Genomic DNA, 21,467 nt, shown 5'->3' on the forward strand with positions numbered 1-21,467 from the left:
CAACGAAAATACAAATGGCGGTATGTTTGCGCTGCGACTGGTCAATCTTAGTACACCTATCTGAATGTTTTAGAATAAGTTCTGCAAAGGCGAATGATTTTTAAGGTGTCAAAATACAGCTTGGTGTAATATGTGTTTTTGTAATAACCACGGTTTAAAATGTATGTTTTATATATGTTTTATATTATATATATTAGGGCAGCAGTGTGGAGTAGTGGTTAGGGCTCTGGACTCTTGACCGGAGGGTCATGGGTTCAATCCCCGGTGGGGACACTGCTGCTGTACCCTTGAGCAAGGTACTTTACCTAGATTGCTCCAGTAAAAATCCAACTGTATAAATGGGTAATTGTATGTAAAAATAATGTGATATCTTGTAAGTCGCCCTGGATAAGGGCGTCTGCTAAGAAATATATTATTATATATTTTATGTATTGATTGTTAAACTAGTTATTGAGTTACCTGAAAAGCATCTGTTTTAAAAACTAGAGCCTTTGGAACAAATTCTTCCAAGATAAAGAACTGAGGGGGATGGTTCACCAAGACGTCATGAGAACGTAAGTTTTTTTTTTTTTTTTTTTTTTTTTTCTTCTTGTGCCTAATGCCTGAAACAACACATTATTCTCAAGAGAAATGTACTCCTCATTTGAAACATTTTGATACATGCAAGATGAACTGAAAAATGTCTGTTAATGGATGTTATTTTAAAAATTAGGGTTATGCAATTGAACACATGGTATTAGTTTATGAAAATAGCATAATTTAATTTTGTTCTTCAATCTATAGTAAGTTCATGAGCATGGAGGAGGCTATAGGGGAAAAAAAAGCAAATATGAGTAGGATCAACAGAAATCATGATAATAATCAATGTGGTATTAGTTTTGCATTACCCAATTAGAACCATCATGTATCTACTGTGTAGTACAGACGTTCAAGCTTGTGGAATGAACTCCAATATGTGGACAGGTGGCCTTTTGTATTACAGCATGTTTCATCTGTTCCAGGTTTCCTGAAATGCAGTATTTCCAGCAAGAAAGTGTTCGAGACATGCTTACAGACATTCTGTTCTGTTATGCTCGTGAAAATGAACAGTTGCTTTATAAGCAGGTACTCAAACGTTACTCATGTTCTCCTCATTAGTCAAACATTGTTGTGTTCTAAATATATACTAAATGGTTTGCAAGGTACACTGTAGCAGGTCATTTTTGCATTTACCCAAACACAAATATTATACATTTATTGTAGCAATAACTTAACCCTATATTGTCAAGTGTACCTTTCAGGAAACATACTTATTGTTTTGCTGTAGCCCATCAGAATTTTGAAATTCACAGTAGATGTTTTTTTCCCCACAATTAACAGCTAGCAATCAGGAGGTTGCATTTTTTGGTCACATGACTGCTGTGTTTCCTGCAGTGGAACCTTTGTTTTTTTACAACACTGATTTTTTTCTAGTGTTCATCGTTATTTTAAATAAATAAAAAAAGAATAATAAATAATGTTATAAGAAGAAAATGGTCCTGCCAAGTAAGTAAAAAAAATATCTACAAACTGTATGTGGTGTGTCCAAATTCACTGTGACGTTTTAGATGTGGGGCTGGCATTGAGGCAGTTTATGATTTCGTTCTTCACAGACACCACATTTGCCAAGTGCTTATTTGAGGGTGAACAAATGATTTTATTCAAGGAAATATATATTTTTTTAGCTTTCAGAGAAAGCAGAGTGCATTCCTGACATTGGTACGAGCAACAATATTGTCTTGCTTCTGTACTGAAGGACTGCAGCACACGTGAAAGTACCTGAGAAACAGTGATTTTCTGTCACACACTGCTGAGGCACTATGCAAATAATGAAAAGTGAGGCAGAACAAAATATAGTTTCTAGCTAAAGGAAAAACAAGAAAGGCCTAGCAAAAGCATTCGTGGAGAAACATTTTTTGGATACGTTTTGTCTTTTCCACCAAAGAGAACAGAGATGCTTAGAACACCCTGAACCCTTAATAATTTAAGCTTCTTACCTTGTCTGATGAACTCCACACAGAGTGAACTCCTGCTCTCCATGGTGCTTGGTCAGGAGGAACAAACTAATCTCTTACCCAGAGATCATTGATGTATTGTATTTTGTAATCTTTTTCGGCGCCAAAGCCCATGTCATAACCAATTATTATCCAAATTTCTCCTGCATTTGCTTGGGTACGGAGGAAGTATAGGCATTTGCATTTTCGCTTATTGTTTGTTTATTGTGTGCCCTTCTAGATTTCAGTTAGTTGTGCTTTTATGAAGCTGCCCCCACTCCACTCTGCTGGACAGTGTGGTGTCCTGCTCAGCTGTATCAGGGATCTGTGTTTAAGTGTGTTAGATATTGAGACCAGCACAGAAGACAAGGGCTCCATTGTTTCAGCTACAACCAGACAAAGCCGGTCATCCTCCTTAAACACAAGATGCTGGGATCAGAACTGCACAAGACGAGAAGACTAAATAGTTTTTATACAGGCTATTCCAGTGCTCTGACAAGGGTGCCGCCATCTTTCCCTGTGGGAGTGGTTTAGTGTGTTTCCCTTCACAGCGGGAGAAGAAAAAGAAAGAAAAGAGAAACAATTGATTTTCGATGACGTCACTGACTCCCTGCCCTGACAAGGCCATGCTGGAATACACAGTTGTGTATGTACCGATGCTGAAGCTGTAAGAGGGTTTCACCCTCTCCCGATTGTCAAATACAGAGTCCTGAGTGGACGATTCCTGGAGCATCCACTGATGCAGAGGATATGAAAACCTTTAAAGGGTTCCCCTTCTACGAGGTGTTCTGGAGACGCAACAGGCTATATGGAGTAATCACCTGAATACATGTACGTTGATGCTGGGATGAGAAGGTTTAACCTCTCGCAACGCAAGGACCCAGACTTAAACAGGTACCAGACCCAAGCAGGTATGGTTCCAGTACAAGTAAATAAATACAAATTATAGAAGGCAGTCTGGAGACCTAATGGGCTATATATTTGCCCTGTACTCCTGTAAGTCACCTTGTAAAAGGTGTCTGCCAAATAAACTAATAATATAAAATATTGGTAAATCATTACATGCAGATATGCTGATGCTGTGTTAAATGGGATTGCATCCTCTCTTAACTTCAATAGTCAAACCTACCCTGTAACTCCTGTAGTCGCCTTGTATAAGGCATCTGCCACATGAAATAATAATAATAATAAAATATTGGTGAATCATTGCATACAAATATGCTGATGCTGTTTTAAGAGGGGTTTCATCCTCTCTTAACTTCAACAACCAGATCTAAATATATGAGGACGTTTTCCTTAACATCTTAAGGGCTAAGTTCTACCGGTTACACCACCTGGGTGGATTGACACCTACCTGGAGAAGGATTGCACCATCTCTACATGCAGCAGGTATGTTAATAAGGTAGTTCACCTAATATCAACACAAGCTGGGGGGGAGGCTGTCTGCAGTCAGGCAGACATCTACACCAACTAGTATATACTAGCCATACACCGGAGTGTGAGTATTTTACCTAGAGGCTACATCTAATACATTTGACACTAATGTCACGGCTTTGACGAATGTCATCACAGTAGGAGGTGTTATCAGATGAGGACATCCACATTTACAGCAGACGCACAAATCAAATTACTGTAATTTACCCCTCTCAAAGGGATTCCCTCTTCGCACTGGTCTGAAGGATCCCCTTTCCATATGAAGGAGGCAAGACGATTTATCCAGCTCAGCAGCTGTGAGAGGCTCATTCCCCAGTGGGAGATTCTTAACAAGCAGTTGCCTTTCAGGCATCAGTGATTCTAGTACCCTTTGGAAAGGTAAGCCCACTTCCAGCAGGGCTAGGGATGCTAATCTTTGGCCATAATAAGGAAATAGGCGGGTTTTACTTCCTGATATTCCTACCTCTACCACACTTTCTGGCAAGCAGGCAAAAAATACATCCACACCCTATGGTCCTGGAACTTAAATTGATCCGGCTACCCCACAGGATAAATAGCCAGTAACAGTGAGAACCGTTTAACCCCAGCGACAGACATATCCGCACACTGAGAACTAGTTACGCTAGAGAGTTTTACAAAAGATTCAATCCATGCTCTCGTTCATTCAGAAGGGGGCCATTCCAGGTATCTCTTGTAGTAAAAAAAAAAAAAAAAAAAGAGTTGTAAAAAACAATTCCAGAGAGGTCGGGTCTGAACGCTACATTTGTTTGGGGAAAATAAAGGATGGCACCTCCACCATCACCATCATCAAGGCAGTCCTCCTAGGAGACTGACAGTTTCCAATAGATCTGTAGGAGAGCCACTTCCATCCAGAGCATGTGAGCGGAGCGAGGAGTTGAGCGGGACCATTTTGCTAGGAGCATGGAGTGGAATGGGTAATCTGCCGCGTGCTGAAAACCGTTTGCCCATTTAAAACAAGGGCATACTTCAATCGATAAGACAAAGGACATCACAATCCAGACAACCTTCTTGCTGGACTTACCAATAGCGTCCCGGATATACTCGGCTCAGAGGATACCCCACAAGTAACAGACCTGCCAGAGGTGCTACAGGACGTATTCAACTACTAGTTTACAAGAGGAGCCGCACAACAGAAGAACACCAGCTACCACTTTAATTGCTCCAGTTTTCAGCGGGCAGTAGCCATGGCACACAATCCAATCAATTTCTTTGTCGACTGGCATATGTAACCATACTCATCCCTGACAATAGGCCAACTATATTTGGATAGTAAAATTGAGAGGGAGACAGTCTTGTTTTAGCTCCTCACTGGGCCTAAAGGTTTTGGATTTCTGAGATCCTGGAAATAGCAGAAGCGGTGCTCTGCACCTACAGTGGAGCAGCGATCTGCTGTCCAGAACAACAGGATGATGTTTCCCCAGTACTTTGTAGTTGAGGATAGCTGCCTGAAGACTGAAGGGCAACTACTGAAGAGCTAGGGCTATCTGAACAAGTACAAATCTTACTTGGTCAAAAAAAAGTGGGGGGGGGGCACCTTCAGGTTTCAGGTTTATACAGATCTTCAGGATCCATCAAAGCCCGTAGGGTAAAGTAGGGTTAATCTAGGGGCAAAACTAAAATGTGCCCAACACAGGACATCTGCTACGCTGCTACCTGGGCCTCTTCTGAGACCTTTATTAGCGTTACAACTTGAATGTGTCTTGTTTTCAGCCTACTTTTACTCTATGTATTTTGTATATTCCTCTACTAACTTCTACCAACCACCCTCTTGTCTTAAATGCTTTGGTATGGTTCACTCTGTATGAGGTTCATTAGACGAGTTAAGAAGACAAAGATTACCTGTAATGTGGCTTTTATGGAGGAAGTGACATGGGCTTTGGCGCCGAAAAGGATTACATCAGTGATCTATGGGTAAGAGATCAGTTTGTTCCTCCTGACCAAGCACCATGGAGAGCAGGAGTTCACTCTGTGTGGAGTTCATCAGACAAGGTAAGAAGCTGAAATTATTAAGGGTTCAGGGTGTTCTAAGCATCTCTGTTCACTTGTTTAAATTTGGTGGAAAAGACAAAACGTATCCAAAAAATGTTTCTCCACGAATGCTTTTGCTAGGCCTTTCTTGTTTTTCCTTTAGCTAGAAACACTTGATCTCCATGTTTTGTTCTGCCTCACTTGTTATTATTTGCATAGTGCCTACAGAGAGAGCATATTACAGGTAGTCTTCGTCTTCTGTTCTGGCCTATCCTTGTTCTTAAGGAAATTATTAAAAAGTTGTTAGGTCTTTTTTTAATAATGCTTCTTAGGTATCATTGTTAACTACCTAAGCATAAATAGCAACAAACTAATGTATTTATGCACAGAGAAACACACTTTTCATAGGTTTTTCATAAGTTTAATTGATTTTAATGTGACATATTTTTTCCCAATATAGTCAAATTTAATTTACCGGCAAAATTACTTGCTACATGTTGCATGTGTGTACTCTAGATTATACAAAAAGTAGCTCAAACAATAAAATATTTGTATATGTAAAAATAATTGTGTTTATTTTTGATTCATGGAACATATATATTTATACCAAGTTGCTTGCCATTGTCCTTTTCTATGTCTGTAGTTTTGTGAAGTTAGCAGAAAAATAACTGTTGTATGATTGACATATATTTACAATGTTTATAACATTTTAAAATGAACATCTGAATATGTGTATCCTTACAAAGGTTACTTATTGGAACCCAATTTAAATGTATTTTTCAAAGACAAGTTCTGTCATTTTGCATTAGTTATTTCATTACTATTACTTTTATCTTTCCAGTTGAATAAGTACAAGAACAATGCGTTTGCAGGGTTACTTGCAGTGGTTAACTGTCATATTTTCTGTGGGCCTAACTTACAATACAATAAGAAAGCAAAATTATATGTTTAACCCTTTCAACGCTGGTCTAGGAAAGAAAATTCCACTATGAAACTATGTAATACCAGTGTTATCTTTCTGTAAAGCCTTCTACTTGGGGGGACGGACCTGTGAAATAGGCACGTTTTTAAAAGCATTGTTTATTGTCCATTTTAAGGGAGCCAGAATGTTTATTTCCCCTTTAAGTGTGACATTGTTTTTGACCCATTTCTTTTAAATAACTGACAACTGAAATTTTCCACTCGTAAAACCATGCTTGTTCTATTTTAAGCTGTTTAAAATTGCCCCTGGCACAATTACAGCTACCGTGCATCCTCTGGGACCGTTACACAAATCATCTTGTAGTAGTTATCTTTTCCTTTCCTTTTAAAAAGGGGTGGCTTAGCATTAATGCAGTGTAATTTTTTTTCTTTTAAAAAGGGCAGTGTATTTCACAGTGTAACCGACACAAGCATTTATTGTAGTATTTAATTAGTCTTATCTAAATCCTTGTTAGGGCATGCATGAACTGCTAGCTCCCATTGTCTTCATCCTACATTGTGACCACCAAGCCTTTAAACATGCCAGTGAAACTGGAAACCCAAGGCAAGTTCTTGTTGACTATGTTTTCATTTTCTATTGTTGAATTATGACATTGTTATGTTATAGATGCTAGGAAGGCTGTGACTGCAAATGCTGAACCAAATATATGCAATGCAATTATGATATTTTACAATTATGACAGTTTACTTTTTGTTCTACTATAACACTGGACACTCACTGTGTATTTATATCATATTTCAAATAAAGCAGAGAGAATTTAAACAGATGTGTATGTTAATTATGTGAATATAATTGTGTTGCTTATGCAGTTTCCTTTTGAAAAAGTGTATTATTGTTGTATATTAAATAATACATATTTAAATTATTTTTTAAAAATTTCTATATAGTAAATAAAGCATGTGACTGTTCAGAACACATATCTGAAAAGTGTTTTTTGTGTTTCAGTGAGGAAATGAAAGCCCTTTTAAACCCTGACTTTCACGAACATGATGCCTAGTAAGTTTAATAAAAATCTAGGACACTGTTTATGTTATACGTGGGCCACTAGCAAATCCTTGAAAACACAATTACCTAATTTTATTTTTTCTAATTTTAATTGTGTTTAAAATATGTTAAATACAAAATGTGTTTATTTTGTTAGTCTTAACATATTAAACTGGGTTCTAAAATGTGGATAGTAGTATACAAGTAGTAATAACATAGCAGTATAGGCTTGACTACTTCAGAGCCAACAATGACTTTACTGTAAGTATCATTGGGTACGAATGTCCACAAAGTGCTTTCAGTACAGTGTAAATAAAGTCTCATCTCAAATTATACAAGGGCAAAATGTCCTGTAATATACAATATGTGTGCTTGTACTGATAGATGGAATGTGATCAATTAAAGTGAATGTACTGTATAGATCTACAATTTACACCATTATTTTATTTTAACATAAATGTTGCATTCTTGTATGGATCACATAAATATATGCGCTCAAACTAAATGATAGAAAAGTGTATTTTTGTGGATGACAAGACATTTTATTTATTTTGTACTTGCCTTTTTAAGTTTCTGTCCACTTAATTGCATTATCGCTTTAATATGACTTCTTAACATGGGAAACATATCTTTTGAAATTTGTGATTCAGATTATATCCTGTTAGAGTTTTGCAATATATTTAATAAAAGTTTATTGCCAACAAAGGTCATTGACATTTTACGTTTTGTGTATTCTTCTGGGAAAGTGTAGGTTTTGTATAAAAGCATATTTAAACAAATGCATGAATGTCACTCAAACTTCTCGAACTGTAAGATGATACATGATAAACAGCCCTTTCTTATTTTCTCTCTGTAGTGCAATGTTCTCACAGATTATGGAAACTGCTGAACCATGGTTTTCAAATTTTGAGCGTGAAGTTCGAAGGGTAAGTAATGACATACATTAATGGTATATTTTCATCCCTTTAGATAACGTTTACTTAAACCTTGTGAAAGGGAAAATTGTTTTGACACTGACAACTGAAACAAAGTTGGTGAACTCTTTCTTGGGGCATGGCAATGTCTTTACATGTATTTAGCCATTACTTCATTTGAAATAAATTATGTTAGGTTGCAGGTAACTGGTTGTGAGTAGCATTCCTGTTGTTCTCTTTCAGGTACGAAATATTAACCATCACTTATGGGTTATCCCCTTTTAAGAACCCAAGAACTGAAAAGCATTATGCCAACAAACTCTCGCGAGAGTGCATGACGCAATGTGAGTTGCCCCGACAAAAGCACATTGCAGCCATTTGCAAATTCTCTTTTTCTTTTTTCACTAAGAGTGAAAGCATCTGAGCTAAGTATTTCTTAGTAGTATTGCCTTGTTTAACCTGTTTTTGCAGTATTCTGTCTCTAACAATGTTTTTACTCACAGTAGCTACCGTTGTTTAAAATATTATATTTAAAATATTATATTATAATATAGCGGGAGCCTGCTACTTGCGTCCATACGCTGGTCAGGGACCCCTGTGCCAACGACTCACTGGCTCAGGAGCTAAAGACCTATTCGCATCTTACCACCCTCCGACATGGTCGGGGGGTTCTACTCCAAATACTTTCTGGTGCCCAAACGGGACGGCGGCCTCAGACCGATCCTCGATCTCAGACAGGTCAACCTGTATCTGAGCCGCAGGCGGTTCAAGATGTTGACCTTGCGACAGCTGTCGCAGTCCATCAGGCCGGGCGACTGGTTCACGACAGTGGACTTGCAGGACGCCTACTTCCACATTCCCATAAAACCAGGGCACCAGAAGTATCTTTGGTTCGCCTTTCAAGGGAAAAGCTACGAGTTCCGTGTACTGCCGTTCGGCCTATCCCTAGCGCCACGCGTTTTCACGAAATGCATGGACGCTATCCTGGCCACTCTGAGACTCAACGGTATCAGAGTTCTAAACTACCTGGACGACTGGCTCATTTGTGCGGAGTCGCCAGGTCAGGCGCTGCAACACACGGAACTTGTCACCGATCACCTATCCAGACTAGGTCTGAAGGTGAATCATGCGAAAAGTCAAATGACGCCAGCTCAAGTAGCGTGCTACTTGGGTTTGAGTCTGGACGCCCGATCCATGACAGCAGTGCTGTTGGACGACAGGGTGTCAAGCATATCAGCCTGCCTAGACCTATTCCAGTTAGGCAGAGCTTTACCAGTGGTGACATACCAGAAACTTCTGGACCTGATGGCAGCAGCTTCTCAATCCCTTCCCCTGGGCCTCCTGCATATGCGGCCCCTTCAGGCCTGGTTCAACAGGATGGTCCCTCACCCAATGCTGAACCGCAGCCGTTTGGTGACAGTGTCCAGATACTGTCTCCGAACTCTCTCTTGGTGGAAACAACTGGCCCACCTACGCCTAGGCGTCAGGCTGGGAGCGGTCACAAGAAGAGAAGTCGTTACCACCGACGCCTCCAACCATGGTTGGGGTGGGGTGTGGAACGGTCGGGGTGCACAAGGGGTTTGGCGGCCTCCGTGGCTGGGCCGACACATAAATCTTCTAGAACTGCAAGCAGTGTTTCTCACTCTTCAGTTATTTCTAGAGGAAATCAGGGGGAGACACGTGCTTGTCCGGATGGACAACACGACAGTGGTGGCTTACATCAACCACCAGGGTGGTACAAGATCACCCAGTCTCAACAAGGTGGTCAACAGGCTTCTGGTCTGGGCACACACCCATCTCCTCTCACTCCGAGCGGTACACCTACCTGGAGTGGTGAACATTGCCGCAGACCTCCTCTCGAGGCAGGTTCCGGGCGGCGCAGATTGGAGACTCCATCCTGAGGTTGTCAGCCTCATATGGAAACGGTTTGGGAGAGCGGAGATCGACCTTTTTGCCTCCCAGGAGTCGACGCATTGCACCCTGTGGTTCTCCATAATGAGAGACGAAGGGTGTCTAGGGGTCGACGCATTGGCTCACCAATGGCCAGCGCGCTCACTGTATGCGTTTCCGCCGATACCTTTGCTACCTCTGTGTCTGGAGAAGATCAGACAGGACAGGGCCACGGTCCTACTAGTAGCACCTCACTGGCCCAAGAGAGCCTGGTTTGCCTCACTGATACAGCTCCTGTGCAGACAGCCTTGGCAGTTGCCCAGTCGCAGCGACCTGCTCAGCCAGGCACAGGGTGCTCTGTGGCATCCCGACCCATGGAGCCTACAGCTCTGGGTTTGGCCCCTGAGCGGCTCCATTTGAGCCGTCTGGGTTTGTCTAATAGGGTGATTGACACCCTACAGAACGCTAGGGCTGCCTCCACTCGTTCCCAGTATGGCTAGAAGTGGGGCGTTTTTCAGACATGGTGTCTGTCGAAGGGAGAGGATCCCACAATGTGTCCAATGGTAGTGATCTTGCAGTTTTTGCAAGACCTGCTGGACGATGGGAAGAGCCCTTCTACCCTAAAGGTCTACCTGGCAGCTATTTCAGCTTGCCATGTGAAGATAGACTCAGTCTCCCCAGGAGAACATTTCCTGGCGGGACAGTTTTTGAAGGGGGCTAGGAGACTCCGTCCTCCAAGGAAGGACGTTGTTCCTCACTGGCGGTTGAATGTCGTGCTGAATGCACTAACGAAACCTCATTTTGAGCCCATGCATTCCGCAGAGCTAAAGCTTTTGTCTTTTAAGACTGCTTTTTTGGTTGGAGTCACTTCTGCTAAGCGAGTAAGTGAGCTACAGGCACTTTCCGTCGCAAAAGCCTGTTTATATTTTGCGAAAGGCCGGTCACGGGTGACACTCCGGACCAACCCTGCGTTTTTGCCAAAGACTATTTCGGCTTTCCATGTCAATCAGTCGGTGGAGTTGGAGGCTTTTCACCCTCCTCCTTTTCAGTCCGACAGAAACAGAATGCTCCACACGCTATGCCCTGTCAGAGCGCTGGCATATTATGTGGAGAGGACAAGAAGTTGGCGCCAGTCGGAGCAACTCTTTGTTTGCTACGGTTCTCAGTCCCAAGGTCAGGCTCTGTCTAAACAGCGCCTGTCTAGGTGGCTAACGGAGACCGTGAAGATTGCGTATCAACTTGCAAAGTTGCCCCCGCCTGAGAAGATCACTGGCCATTCCACTAGAGGGCAGGCCACTTCTTGGGCAATGTTCCAGGGTGCATCTGTCATGGACACATGCAATGCAGCGGTGTGGGCGACCCCCCACACGTTCACGAGGTTCTACAGGATGAACATCGTGGATCCGCTGTGTCCTGGTTTTGGATCAAGAGTGTTGAGGGCTGCCTCGGTGGTCGTCCCCTCAACTACAGATTGATCGGTGAGTAACTTGTCACTAGCTCATAGAGTCTTGCGCCTGTCCTCACGACAGATTGGGTTTACTTACCCATTAGTGATGGTTAATATCTCGTACTTGAAAGAGAACGTTAGGTTATTATCATAACCCTGGTTCTCTGAAATGGAAATATTAACCATCAGTCTTCGCGGTCGCTGCGGAGCCGCGAGACTCAAAAGTAAAAAGAGAATTTGCAGATGGCTGCAATGTGCTTTTGTCGGGACAACTCACATTGCGTCATGCACTCTCGCGAGAGTTTGTTGGCATAATGCTTTTCAGTTCTTGGGTTCTTAAAGGGGAATAACCCATTAGTGATGGTTAATATTTCTATTTCAGAGAACCAGGGTTATGATAATAACCTAACGTTATCTTTGACTCTTCAAAGGACACTTCATAGTTATCAAGCTGAAGATTTCATGCAGTATTGATTGCTTACATCTCTGGCACTACTGTAAAGCCATAAATATTTGCGACCAAAATATTTGCCGAATCACACCGATAAAACCTATTTTGCTCCAGAAATGTTGCCGATCCGTTGCAATATATGAAGTATGTATTGTTAGTGGAATTTGATATTCATGCCAAAAATGTTTGCATTTTTTTCCATACTCGAAAAACGCATAATAAAAGGCTTGCAAATATTTACGGCTTTAACAGTATTTGTTTCATCAACTTTAAACAATGCAGGTATAACATACAGCTAGGGCCAAAAGTTTTGCATCACCCTATAGAATTAACAAATTTTGCTTCATAAAATCGAATGAAACTTGCTGAATAATGTTACATTAGCATACTGAATTACATACCGCTTTGTAGTTTTCCATATACTGACAAAAACTGACAAAAATTGAAACATGCAACATTTCGAAGTCTAGCATGAAATACTGTACTACTGTTATGGCTTCTGGTAGACTTTTGCAATATCATTTTGCAATATCTTTGATTACATGATAAATAAAATATCTAAATTATGTTCATATAGTGTTTTTTTTTTTTTTTTTTTAAATAATGTCTCAATCCTAAACTTCTAGGTGATGCTAAACTGTTGGCCACAAATGTACAATTAGAGAGGAAGTGATCATTCCCAAGGAGAGGTTCACTTGCAACAATTACATACAGTCTTTAGTTCATACCTTGGTAAATTACCAATTGAAGGACTGTCAAAGACCAGACTTTGATCTCAAATGTGAAGCTGTAGCAGTGATGATAGGTTGCTAAATGGACTTTATAAGGACTAATTTCACCCAATTAACATCTTTCCATGAATTCATCCTAAATATGTTTTCAAACAATCCATTGTCCTGAATGGGTTCCCAGTGTACTACCATGTGTTTGATCATCTGCAATTCCACTCTTATACTATAAGTCAAGGTTCATGATCAAGATTAAGTTTTTCCACGCCCCAAAGCACCCAAAGGACGTCCACACAGTCCTATTTTTAAGAATAAAAATGAAGCCACCTTCTTTCACCGCTGTTTGAGGTTGAAGTTTTGTAACACCTATCAATACTGATTTGTAGAAAATTGATGCCTGGGGTAAAAGGAAATGCATTTCAAAATTTTATATAAACATTTTCCCTGTACATCTTTCAGTTTATGTGCTTTGTGTAGTGTGCAGACAAGTACAGAGTGCCTAAATGAGCATGTTTTTCCTCAGGGAAGGGACGAGATGATAACAAGCATACCCTTTGCCAGGCCACAAGACACAGGGCCCTCTGTTGCAATTGTAACAAAAATTAATCGGATTCAGGACCAGCTGCTGAAGAAACATGACATTGAACTCTACATGCACCTAAACAGGCTAGAAATAGCTCCACAGATTTACGGAATGTGAGTCATTGTTTTTATGTTCATAACATCATCAGGTATTTGTCAGAACCCTAATTCCAGGTATTTGTCAGAACCCTAATTTAACATTAGTGTCCCGAAAGAAGTCAATGAAGGTTCCATGTTAAACAAATTAATAAAAAAAATATTTAGTAAAACATATTTAATTGATGATGTGCTTTACATTAATATGCAGTATATTGCAAACATTGCTGTACTTGGCAGGGTAATGCATCTATATTTTTGACTAATATAATAATACTGCTGAGAATGCTGACATTATAAAAATATATGTTCATGATAAATGAGAACATTGAACGATGCATTATTGTCACACACACTGCAGTATGGTTTGTTTAAATTGAGAATGACAAGAATTGTCACCATCCATGACAGTCATGGTATGTGTAGTGGGGTAGATCATATTTCATTATCTAAATTAAAATTATTTTTAAATTTTATTTTGGAAACCTTTTAACCTTTTGTGGACTAATCGTTAATTGTTAAATGAGTTTGTTTCACTAGCTATCTTCATATTGTAGTGCTGTAGTATGGAGTGTATTTAGTATTCACTTCCAGACAGGCCTTTCTTTTTTGACAGTCCTACTCTGCAGTATTGCTAGAAGTGATTTGTTTTAAATACAGCAGCGGTTTAGCACATTATAATGTGTTGTGGTTTACAGTCATGTGGAATACCAAGGAGTATTGTAAGAAACCTGAATAAATCAAGAATAAACATGGCTGTAGATCATCAACGTGTGCCACCCAGAAGGATACAAAGTTAAATGATACACAGCAGTCCATGACACCTGCATTTCTCAAGTGAAAGCTCAGACAAATATGTAACAAGTTGGATGGGAGGAGAACGCAGAGGAAAGGAAGGGAGAGGTGTACAAAACCACCAGTAAATAGTAAATGCAGTGTGTGTTTTCTAACTAAAGCCTGCTCAGCAGTTCACTGACAGTTATCCTAGTTAACAGGCTTCGTTATGCATTTGTTTTTTGCTTCTCCTTGTGCTTGCTCCATTTGTTAAAATTATAGTGATTGCCCATCGTAAGGTTTATCTGTAATAAAAATGCATCAGCTGGCCAAGGTTTTCATTCAATAGCCCATTAATAAAGCAGAGCTGCCCAGGCGTCTTTATAATAACAACTTGGAGGTAATTTTAATCAGCTCGACCAGCTGGTATTTAACAGCAGATGTTGGAGACGCAACATATATACCACATTACTGACACGTTTTTTTTCTTGCAATTTTTTTGCCACTTCATACCATAAAAATGTGTTTATGCAAGTGTGTGAAGATATAAAGATTGATAGATATGAATTGATTAAGTAATAGATGGATGCTTTCATAAATAAAAGAAGGGGTGTCAATCTAGACATGAGAAAACAGTGGAAACCGAATCCAGACAGATACAGACTGTACGGACATCATAACAAAATATAACGGGCAACTACCCCTTGAAATGTACTACAAACAGATCAATGATTGAAATACAAAATGTCTGACCCAAATTATGGACTTTCCAATGCAGGAACAAACATTGCACTTTGTTTAAAAATGTCTGTAGTATAAACGGTGAACTATGAAATTATACAGAAACAAACCACCAAAATGAAGCTATATTTTGAAGAAAATTAATTTGTGTTCCATTGCAGAATCTACAGTACCATGAAATAGGTCCACCAGCCCTTTACTGGAAAGAGGTCGTACTTTACACAGATTTGCATTTAGTGTTACACAAACACTGTGCAGTCATTCTGAAACTGGTATCAAACCACAGACCTGTCTGCCGGATGATGATTGAGTACCAGAAATTTAAATACAGCTAAAGAAAAGATTACTTTGAATGTAATTTGAATTTTTTTTTTTTTTTTACTGAGCAAGCAGTTTTTCACTTGTTTCTAGTTAAATGTGTGTGTTTAGGTTTGTTTAGCATGTTTGACAACAGACAGTTTGATATATTGCTGGGCACAGCGGTAGGTTGGTCTTGACTGGTACAAGCTCCTAGTGTTTTGATTAATGGTAATTGTTTTGATGAAAGGAAGGTTTTATGTTCAACCTATAATGCTGGAAAACAGGAGTCAACTGGCAAGATCTATAATTAGTGCTCTAGTTAGCATGAGAAATATGCAGGCTATGTAGTCCAGTAGTTTTCTCAGTCTGTCTCCTAAATGTATTTACATGAAGAAGATCATGTCATATTTTCAGTCACTCAGTGGCGACTCCAGGATCCTGGAAGAGGGAAGGCAAAGGGGTGGCAGACAGATAGGCTTGGTGGGAGGGCAGAGTTTTTTATTATATTTTTTTTATTTTTATGAAGGATAATGGGAGGGAGACACCCATGGAAAATAAATTAAGAAGCTCTAAGAAAGGACTGTAGGAGTATTTTTGTTGCAGAATGGTTTCATGATTTTTGGTTTTTTTAGTAAACTACAAAATTACCAAGGTGACTCACAATGTAATATTATATACTCATTGTGAATAAATTATTCAAGAAATACCAATTGTTCCCATAGTGTTCACAGCACACAGACATGCAGAATGTCACACACACACACATACTATCATATAAGAAAGAGGTGGAAAAAAACTAGCCTGGATGTGGACTTGACAAAAAATAAATGTCTCTAATATATAGCTATATTACTTACTGTAATGTATACAATACAATCTAATATTAATGCAATAAGGTAAACTTTTAAAATAGTTTCACCTTTCAGATAACCAAAACATCTCCAAATGTACTGCAGTCTGAAGCAGAACATTATCCATCCTTGCCTTTCTTTTAAACTCAATCAAGGGTTATTCCACATTTTCACGAACGGACAAGTCACAGCTCTTTAAGACCCCAACCGCCACCCACCACCCTCCATCCTCTCGCCTCTCGCCTCCCCCTGGCGTCACCACTGCAGTCGCTGCTGAATATTGATCTTATTTGCAAGTCACACAGTTCATAAAGTAACAAAGGCAATAGCAATATTACAGTGTCAAAAGGGTTATTGTTTTGTTTTTTTTGACGTGTCAATAAGTTAACATTACTAAACAGTCCTCCGTCATAAAATTCTGAATTTACACGGCTCCTTATGGAGGATAATTTGTATGTATTTAAATACATAAATTAAAAATAAATATACATACAGTACTATTCAGAATTTGTGAAAACATACTATAATTATGTGTTCTTAAGTGAAATGACAGGACTTTTGGTTGTGGCACTTTGGTGAACAGCAGTATAGTGTCCACAGTAGTGATGCTTATTGTATTTGTGTACACGTCTTGTTAATGAACTATAGACCACGAAGCATTAATAAACACTGGTGCCTTTAGTATATAGTGCTTTTTTTTGGCATGCTTTAAATCTAATTCCTAGACAGATAGCCCTGTATTCCTGAATTGCACTAACCTGATGCTTTAAAATTTCTATTGACAAAGTTATACAGTCGTATTTGTTGCCGATACTCTGTTGGTAGTTCTGTTTTGTTTTTATGATTTCTGGTTCCTCTTCTGTAGTTCAACACTAGCAAAAGATGATGTTGGTTTGGTATCTGGGATATACGTCAGGTACTGGTATATCCATGCCCGTTAAGGACAAACCATGCCAAATGTTTCTGTGCTAAACTTCTGCTCAGCTCTTTAACCACAACATATCAGTTACCCGTATTAGATTTTCACATTGCTCTTTTGCTGAGCTCTTTAATCACAACATATCAGTTACCCGTATTAGATCTTCGCATTGCTCTTCTGCTCAGCTCTTTAACCACAACATATCAGTTACCCGTATTAGATTTTCGCATTGCTCTTCTGCTCAGCTCTTTAACCACAACATATCAGTTACCCGTATTAGATTTTCGCATTGCTCTTCTGCTCAGCTCTTTAATCACAACATATCAGTTACCCGTATTAGATTTTCGCATTGCTCTTCTGCTGAGCTCTTTAATCACAACATATCAGTTACCTGTATTAGATCTTCGCATTGCTCTTCTGCTCAGCTCTTTAACCACAACATATCAGTTACCCGTATTAGATCTTCACATTGCTCTTCTGCTGAGCTCTTTAACCACAACATACCAGTTACCCGTATTAGATCTTCGCATTGCTCTTCTGCTGAGCTCTTTAACCACAACATATCAGTTACCCGTATTAGATCTTCACATTGCTCTTCTGCTGAGCTCTTTAATCACAACATATCAGTTACCTGTATTAGATCTTCGCATTGCTCTTCTGCTCAGCTCTTTAACCACAACATATCAGTTACCCGTATTAGATCTTCACATTGCTCTTCTGCTGAGCTCTTTAACCACAACATACCAGTTACCCGTATTAGATCTTCGCACTGCTCTTCTGCTGAGCTCTTTAATCACAACATATCAGTTACCCGTATTAGATCTTCACATTGCTCTTCTGCTCAGCTCTTTAACCACAACATATCAGTTACCCGTATTAGATTTTCGCATTGCTCTTCTGCTGAGCTCTTTAATCACAACATATCAGTTACCCGTATTAGATCTTCGCATTGCTCTTCTGCTCAGCTCTTTAACCACAACATATCAGTTACCCGTATTAGATCTTCACATTGCTCTTCTGCTGAGCTCTTTAACCACAACATACCAGTTACCCGTATTAGATCTTCGCATTGCTCTTCTGCTGAGCTCTTTAACCACAACATATCAGTTACCCGTATTAGATCTTCACATTGCTCTTCTGCTGAGCTCTTTAACCACAACATATCAGTTACCTGTATTAGATTTTCACATTGCTCTTTTGCTGAGCTCTTTAATCACAACATATCAGTTACCCGTATTAGATCTTCACATTGCTCTTCTGCTGAGCTCTTTAACCACAACATATCAGTTACCCGTATTAGATCTTCGCATTGCTCTTCTGCTGCTATTAAAGTGTTAGGTCACAAATCAGCAAAGCTTTAATGAAATAATAATGTTATCAAGGGTGCACTGGCAAGTCACATGAAAAAGGCAATGTGTGGGTGTTGTTTTTTATAGATTACAGTAAAATAAAACACACTTTTGCATTGAAGTAGTAAGGAATAGGAAAAAGACATCGAATGTAGGAACAACGGCCACCTGCTTCTTGATCGCACTGGCTGGGGCTGATAGCTGAAGGCTTCATAGATTTCAGCAAAGATCATGTCAAACGTTTTCTCATAAGTTTATACCAAATCTTGTTACTCTGACAGCTAATAGTAACAATAATAGTAGAATGTATTTCTTGTTTATTATATGTAGGAAGATAGGAAAGCCATTTTATAAAAGTATCTTGACTTGAAAACTGTAACGGTCCCGGCTTCCCTGACAAATGAAGGCAGAGCGTTCCATAATTTAGGAGCTCTGCAAGAAAAAGCCCTACCTCCTGTGTTGCTTTTGTTGAACCTAGGAATAACCAGCAGCCCCGCATCCTGTGATCTCAGAGTGCGGTTTGGAAAATATGGGGTCAGTAACTCCTGCAAATAACTTGGTGCTAATCCATTCAGGGCCTTGTAAGTTAACAGCACAATCTTAAAATCAGTTCTATACTGCACAGGGAGCCAGTGTAAAGAGGCCAAAACTGTAATATGTTTACTTTTTCCTGGTTTTAGTCAGAATTCTAGCGGTGGTATTCTGAACAAGCTGCAAGCGGGATAGCACACGTTTTGGGACAACAGAAATAAGTGCATTACAAATCAATTCTAGATCAAACAAAGCAATGCATTATTCTCTTGGCATCAGATACGGAAATAATTGGTTTAAGTTTGGCTATATTTCTCAATGGAAGTTGCTATGCGGATAATGTCACCTAACGGTAGCATACACATCACCCACTCAATATATCACGGGTGTAGGGGTCCAATATAAATCTGCTATATATCGAGGGCTGTGATATAGTTAGAGTCCCATAGAAAAACAAATAGGCTAACAAATACTGTACAACCACTCCCTCGTTTTACTGGGGGCGTCAACCCGCTTTTTCTCTTTTTCATATTTAAAACAGCACATCGTTTTAATTCGTACTGCGAAGGGTAATTGCTTCTCATCATCTTAAGTCTCCAATTAATTTCAAGAGTCTTCCTTCCTGGTAATTGCAAGGTTTTGTTTTTGTTTCTTTGAGCTGCAAGTAGTATTAGACATTTTCGGGTTGTATCTATTTTAACAACTGTTTTCAAAATCACAAGTAACCGCACATAAAATGTCACCTTATACTTTATTTTTTTGGTTCATATTTAAAGCAGAAGACTGGTGATAAAACAATACATTGTTTACATAATTACTGCTAATGATTTGTATGCAAATTATATTTATTTGGAATATAAGCATAAGAAGTTGTGTAGTGTGCACTAAATGTCATATTTTTTTAGATTGTTTGGCGACCTATATTTTGGTCGCGACCCCCACTTTGGGAAACATTGATCTAAGGAATCTAGTAGCCTCAAAAATTCCAAGAAGTTAAAATCTGAATCAATGTCAACATGAAGGCTGAAATCACCCAATAAAGGAATCCTATAGTATTTGACTGTCAATATAGATAGCAGATCCCCACATTCTGTAAGAAATAGTGGGTTTGACTTAGGTGGTCGATTTTAAATAATTACAGTGATTTAAATAATTACATATGAATAGGGAATGGACTGTTTAATGTCAAGGTTAAAACTTCAAAAGATGAATAACCGTCAACAATTTCCTGATTGATTCTAAGTTCACTACAGAAAGTACACATCCTAGAGCAAGCTTTCTGGAAAAAAGAAAATAACCAGCTAAAAGCCTTGTTGACAGCGTAGAATTGAATCACTACTAACAACCCCTCACCCCTGTGTTCATCCAGCACTAGATCATCATAGCGTAGAATTGAATCATCTACTAACAACACCTCACCCCTGTGTTCATCCAGCACTATGTCATCACAGCGTAGAATTGAATCACCTACTAACAACACCTCACTCCTGTGTTCATCCAGCACTAGGTCATCATAGTGTAGAATTGAATCACTACTAACAACACCTCACCCCTGTGTTCATCCAGCACTAGATCATCACAGCGTAGAATTGAATCATCTACTAACAACACCTCACCCCTGTGTTCATCCAGCACTAGATCATCATAGCGTAGAATTGAATCATCTACTAACAACACCTCACCCCTGTGTTCATCCAGCACTAGGTCATCACAGCGTAGAATTGAATCATCTACTAACAACACCTCACTCCTGTGTTCATCCAGCACTAGATCATCACAGCGTAGAATTGAATCCCCTACTAACAACACCTCACCCCTGTGTTCATCCAGCACTAGGTCATCATTGCTCAGTGCGTGGAATGCATTAGCTAGATCAATCTCCTCTCTATGTTGACGGCTTGGTGTCATCCTCCGCTTCGTACTTTTTCTAACAGTTCCCTAGTCCCCACTCACCTCCTGCCTTTCATCCATATTTACCTTCTCAAGACCTCTACACATACAGTTCCACTTTCATGCTGTGGCACTGAAACGTCACATGGACCAGGCGCATTTATAAAGTTAAAATCAGAGTTATTTTCAGTCTCACCTTCAGTATCCAAAACTAACTAAGTGTTGTTAATTTTGTTAAAACTATTTTCAATGAACTGCTCTTTTTCGTTTATGCTCATTTTTGTTTATTCCAGTTTGTTTTTTCAAGTTCGGCAAACTTCTGCATTAAAGAATACGTGACAGAGCACTTCTTGCAAATAAAGTCTTCCTTAAATTCCGATGTGTTGACCACCATATACATTTCACAAGAAATACAGATCAAAGCACACATTTCGGAATCCATAGTGTGTGGAAGACAAGAAATAAATAAAAATAGGATTTATAATAATTTAATAAGGAAGAGAGCAGATGAAATAAAACAAAAGGTAAACAAAAGGTAAAATTATAGCCTAGGTTACGAGTGACTTACCCCTGTTCTGGACCCAACACAGTTCTGCTCAACCA

At 39.4% G+C, this 21,467-nt stretch overlaps 1 protein-coding gene across 1 annotated transcript in view; it reads left to right on the forward strand.

Moving 5' to 3' along the window:
• The window catches only part of tbc1d5 (TBC1 domain family, member 5), a 204,127-nt gene that overhangs the window by 107,656 nt on the left and 75,004 nt on the right, over positions 1-21,467 (forward strand). Inside the window, exons 9-14 of the mRNA XM_034000144.3 lie at positions 487-554; positions 1,002-1,104; positions 6,872-6,960; positions 7,363-7,413; positions 8,258-8,327; positions 13,355-13,527. Coding sequence (XP_033856035.2) covers positions 487-554; positions 1,002-1,104; positions 6,872-6,960; positions 7,363-7,413; positions 8,258-8,327; positions 13,355-13,527 — 554 coding nt within the window. The remainder of the gene's footprint in view (positions 1-486; positions 555-1,001; positions 1,105-6,871; positions 6,961-7,362; positions 7,414-8,257; positions 8,328-13,354; positions 13,528-21,467) is intronic.

This window comes from Acipenser ruthenus, chromosome 4, assembly GCF_902713425.1.
Source record: "Acipenser ruthenus chromosome 4, fAciRut3.2 maternal haplotype, whole genome shotgun sequence".
NCBI lineage: Eukaryota > Metazoa > Chordata > Actinopteri > Acipenseriformes > Acipenseridae > Acipenser > Acipenser ruthenus.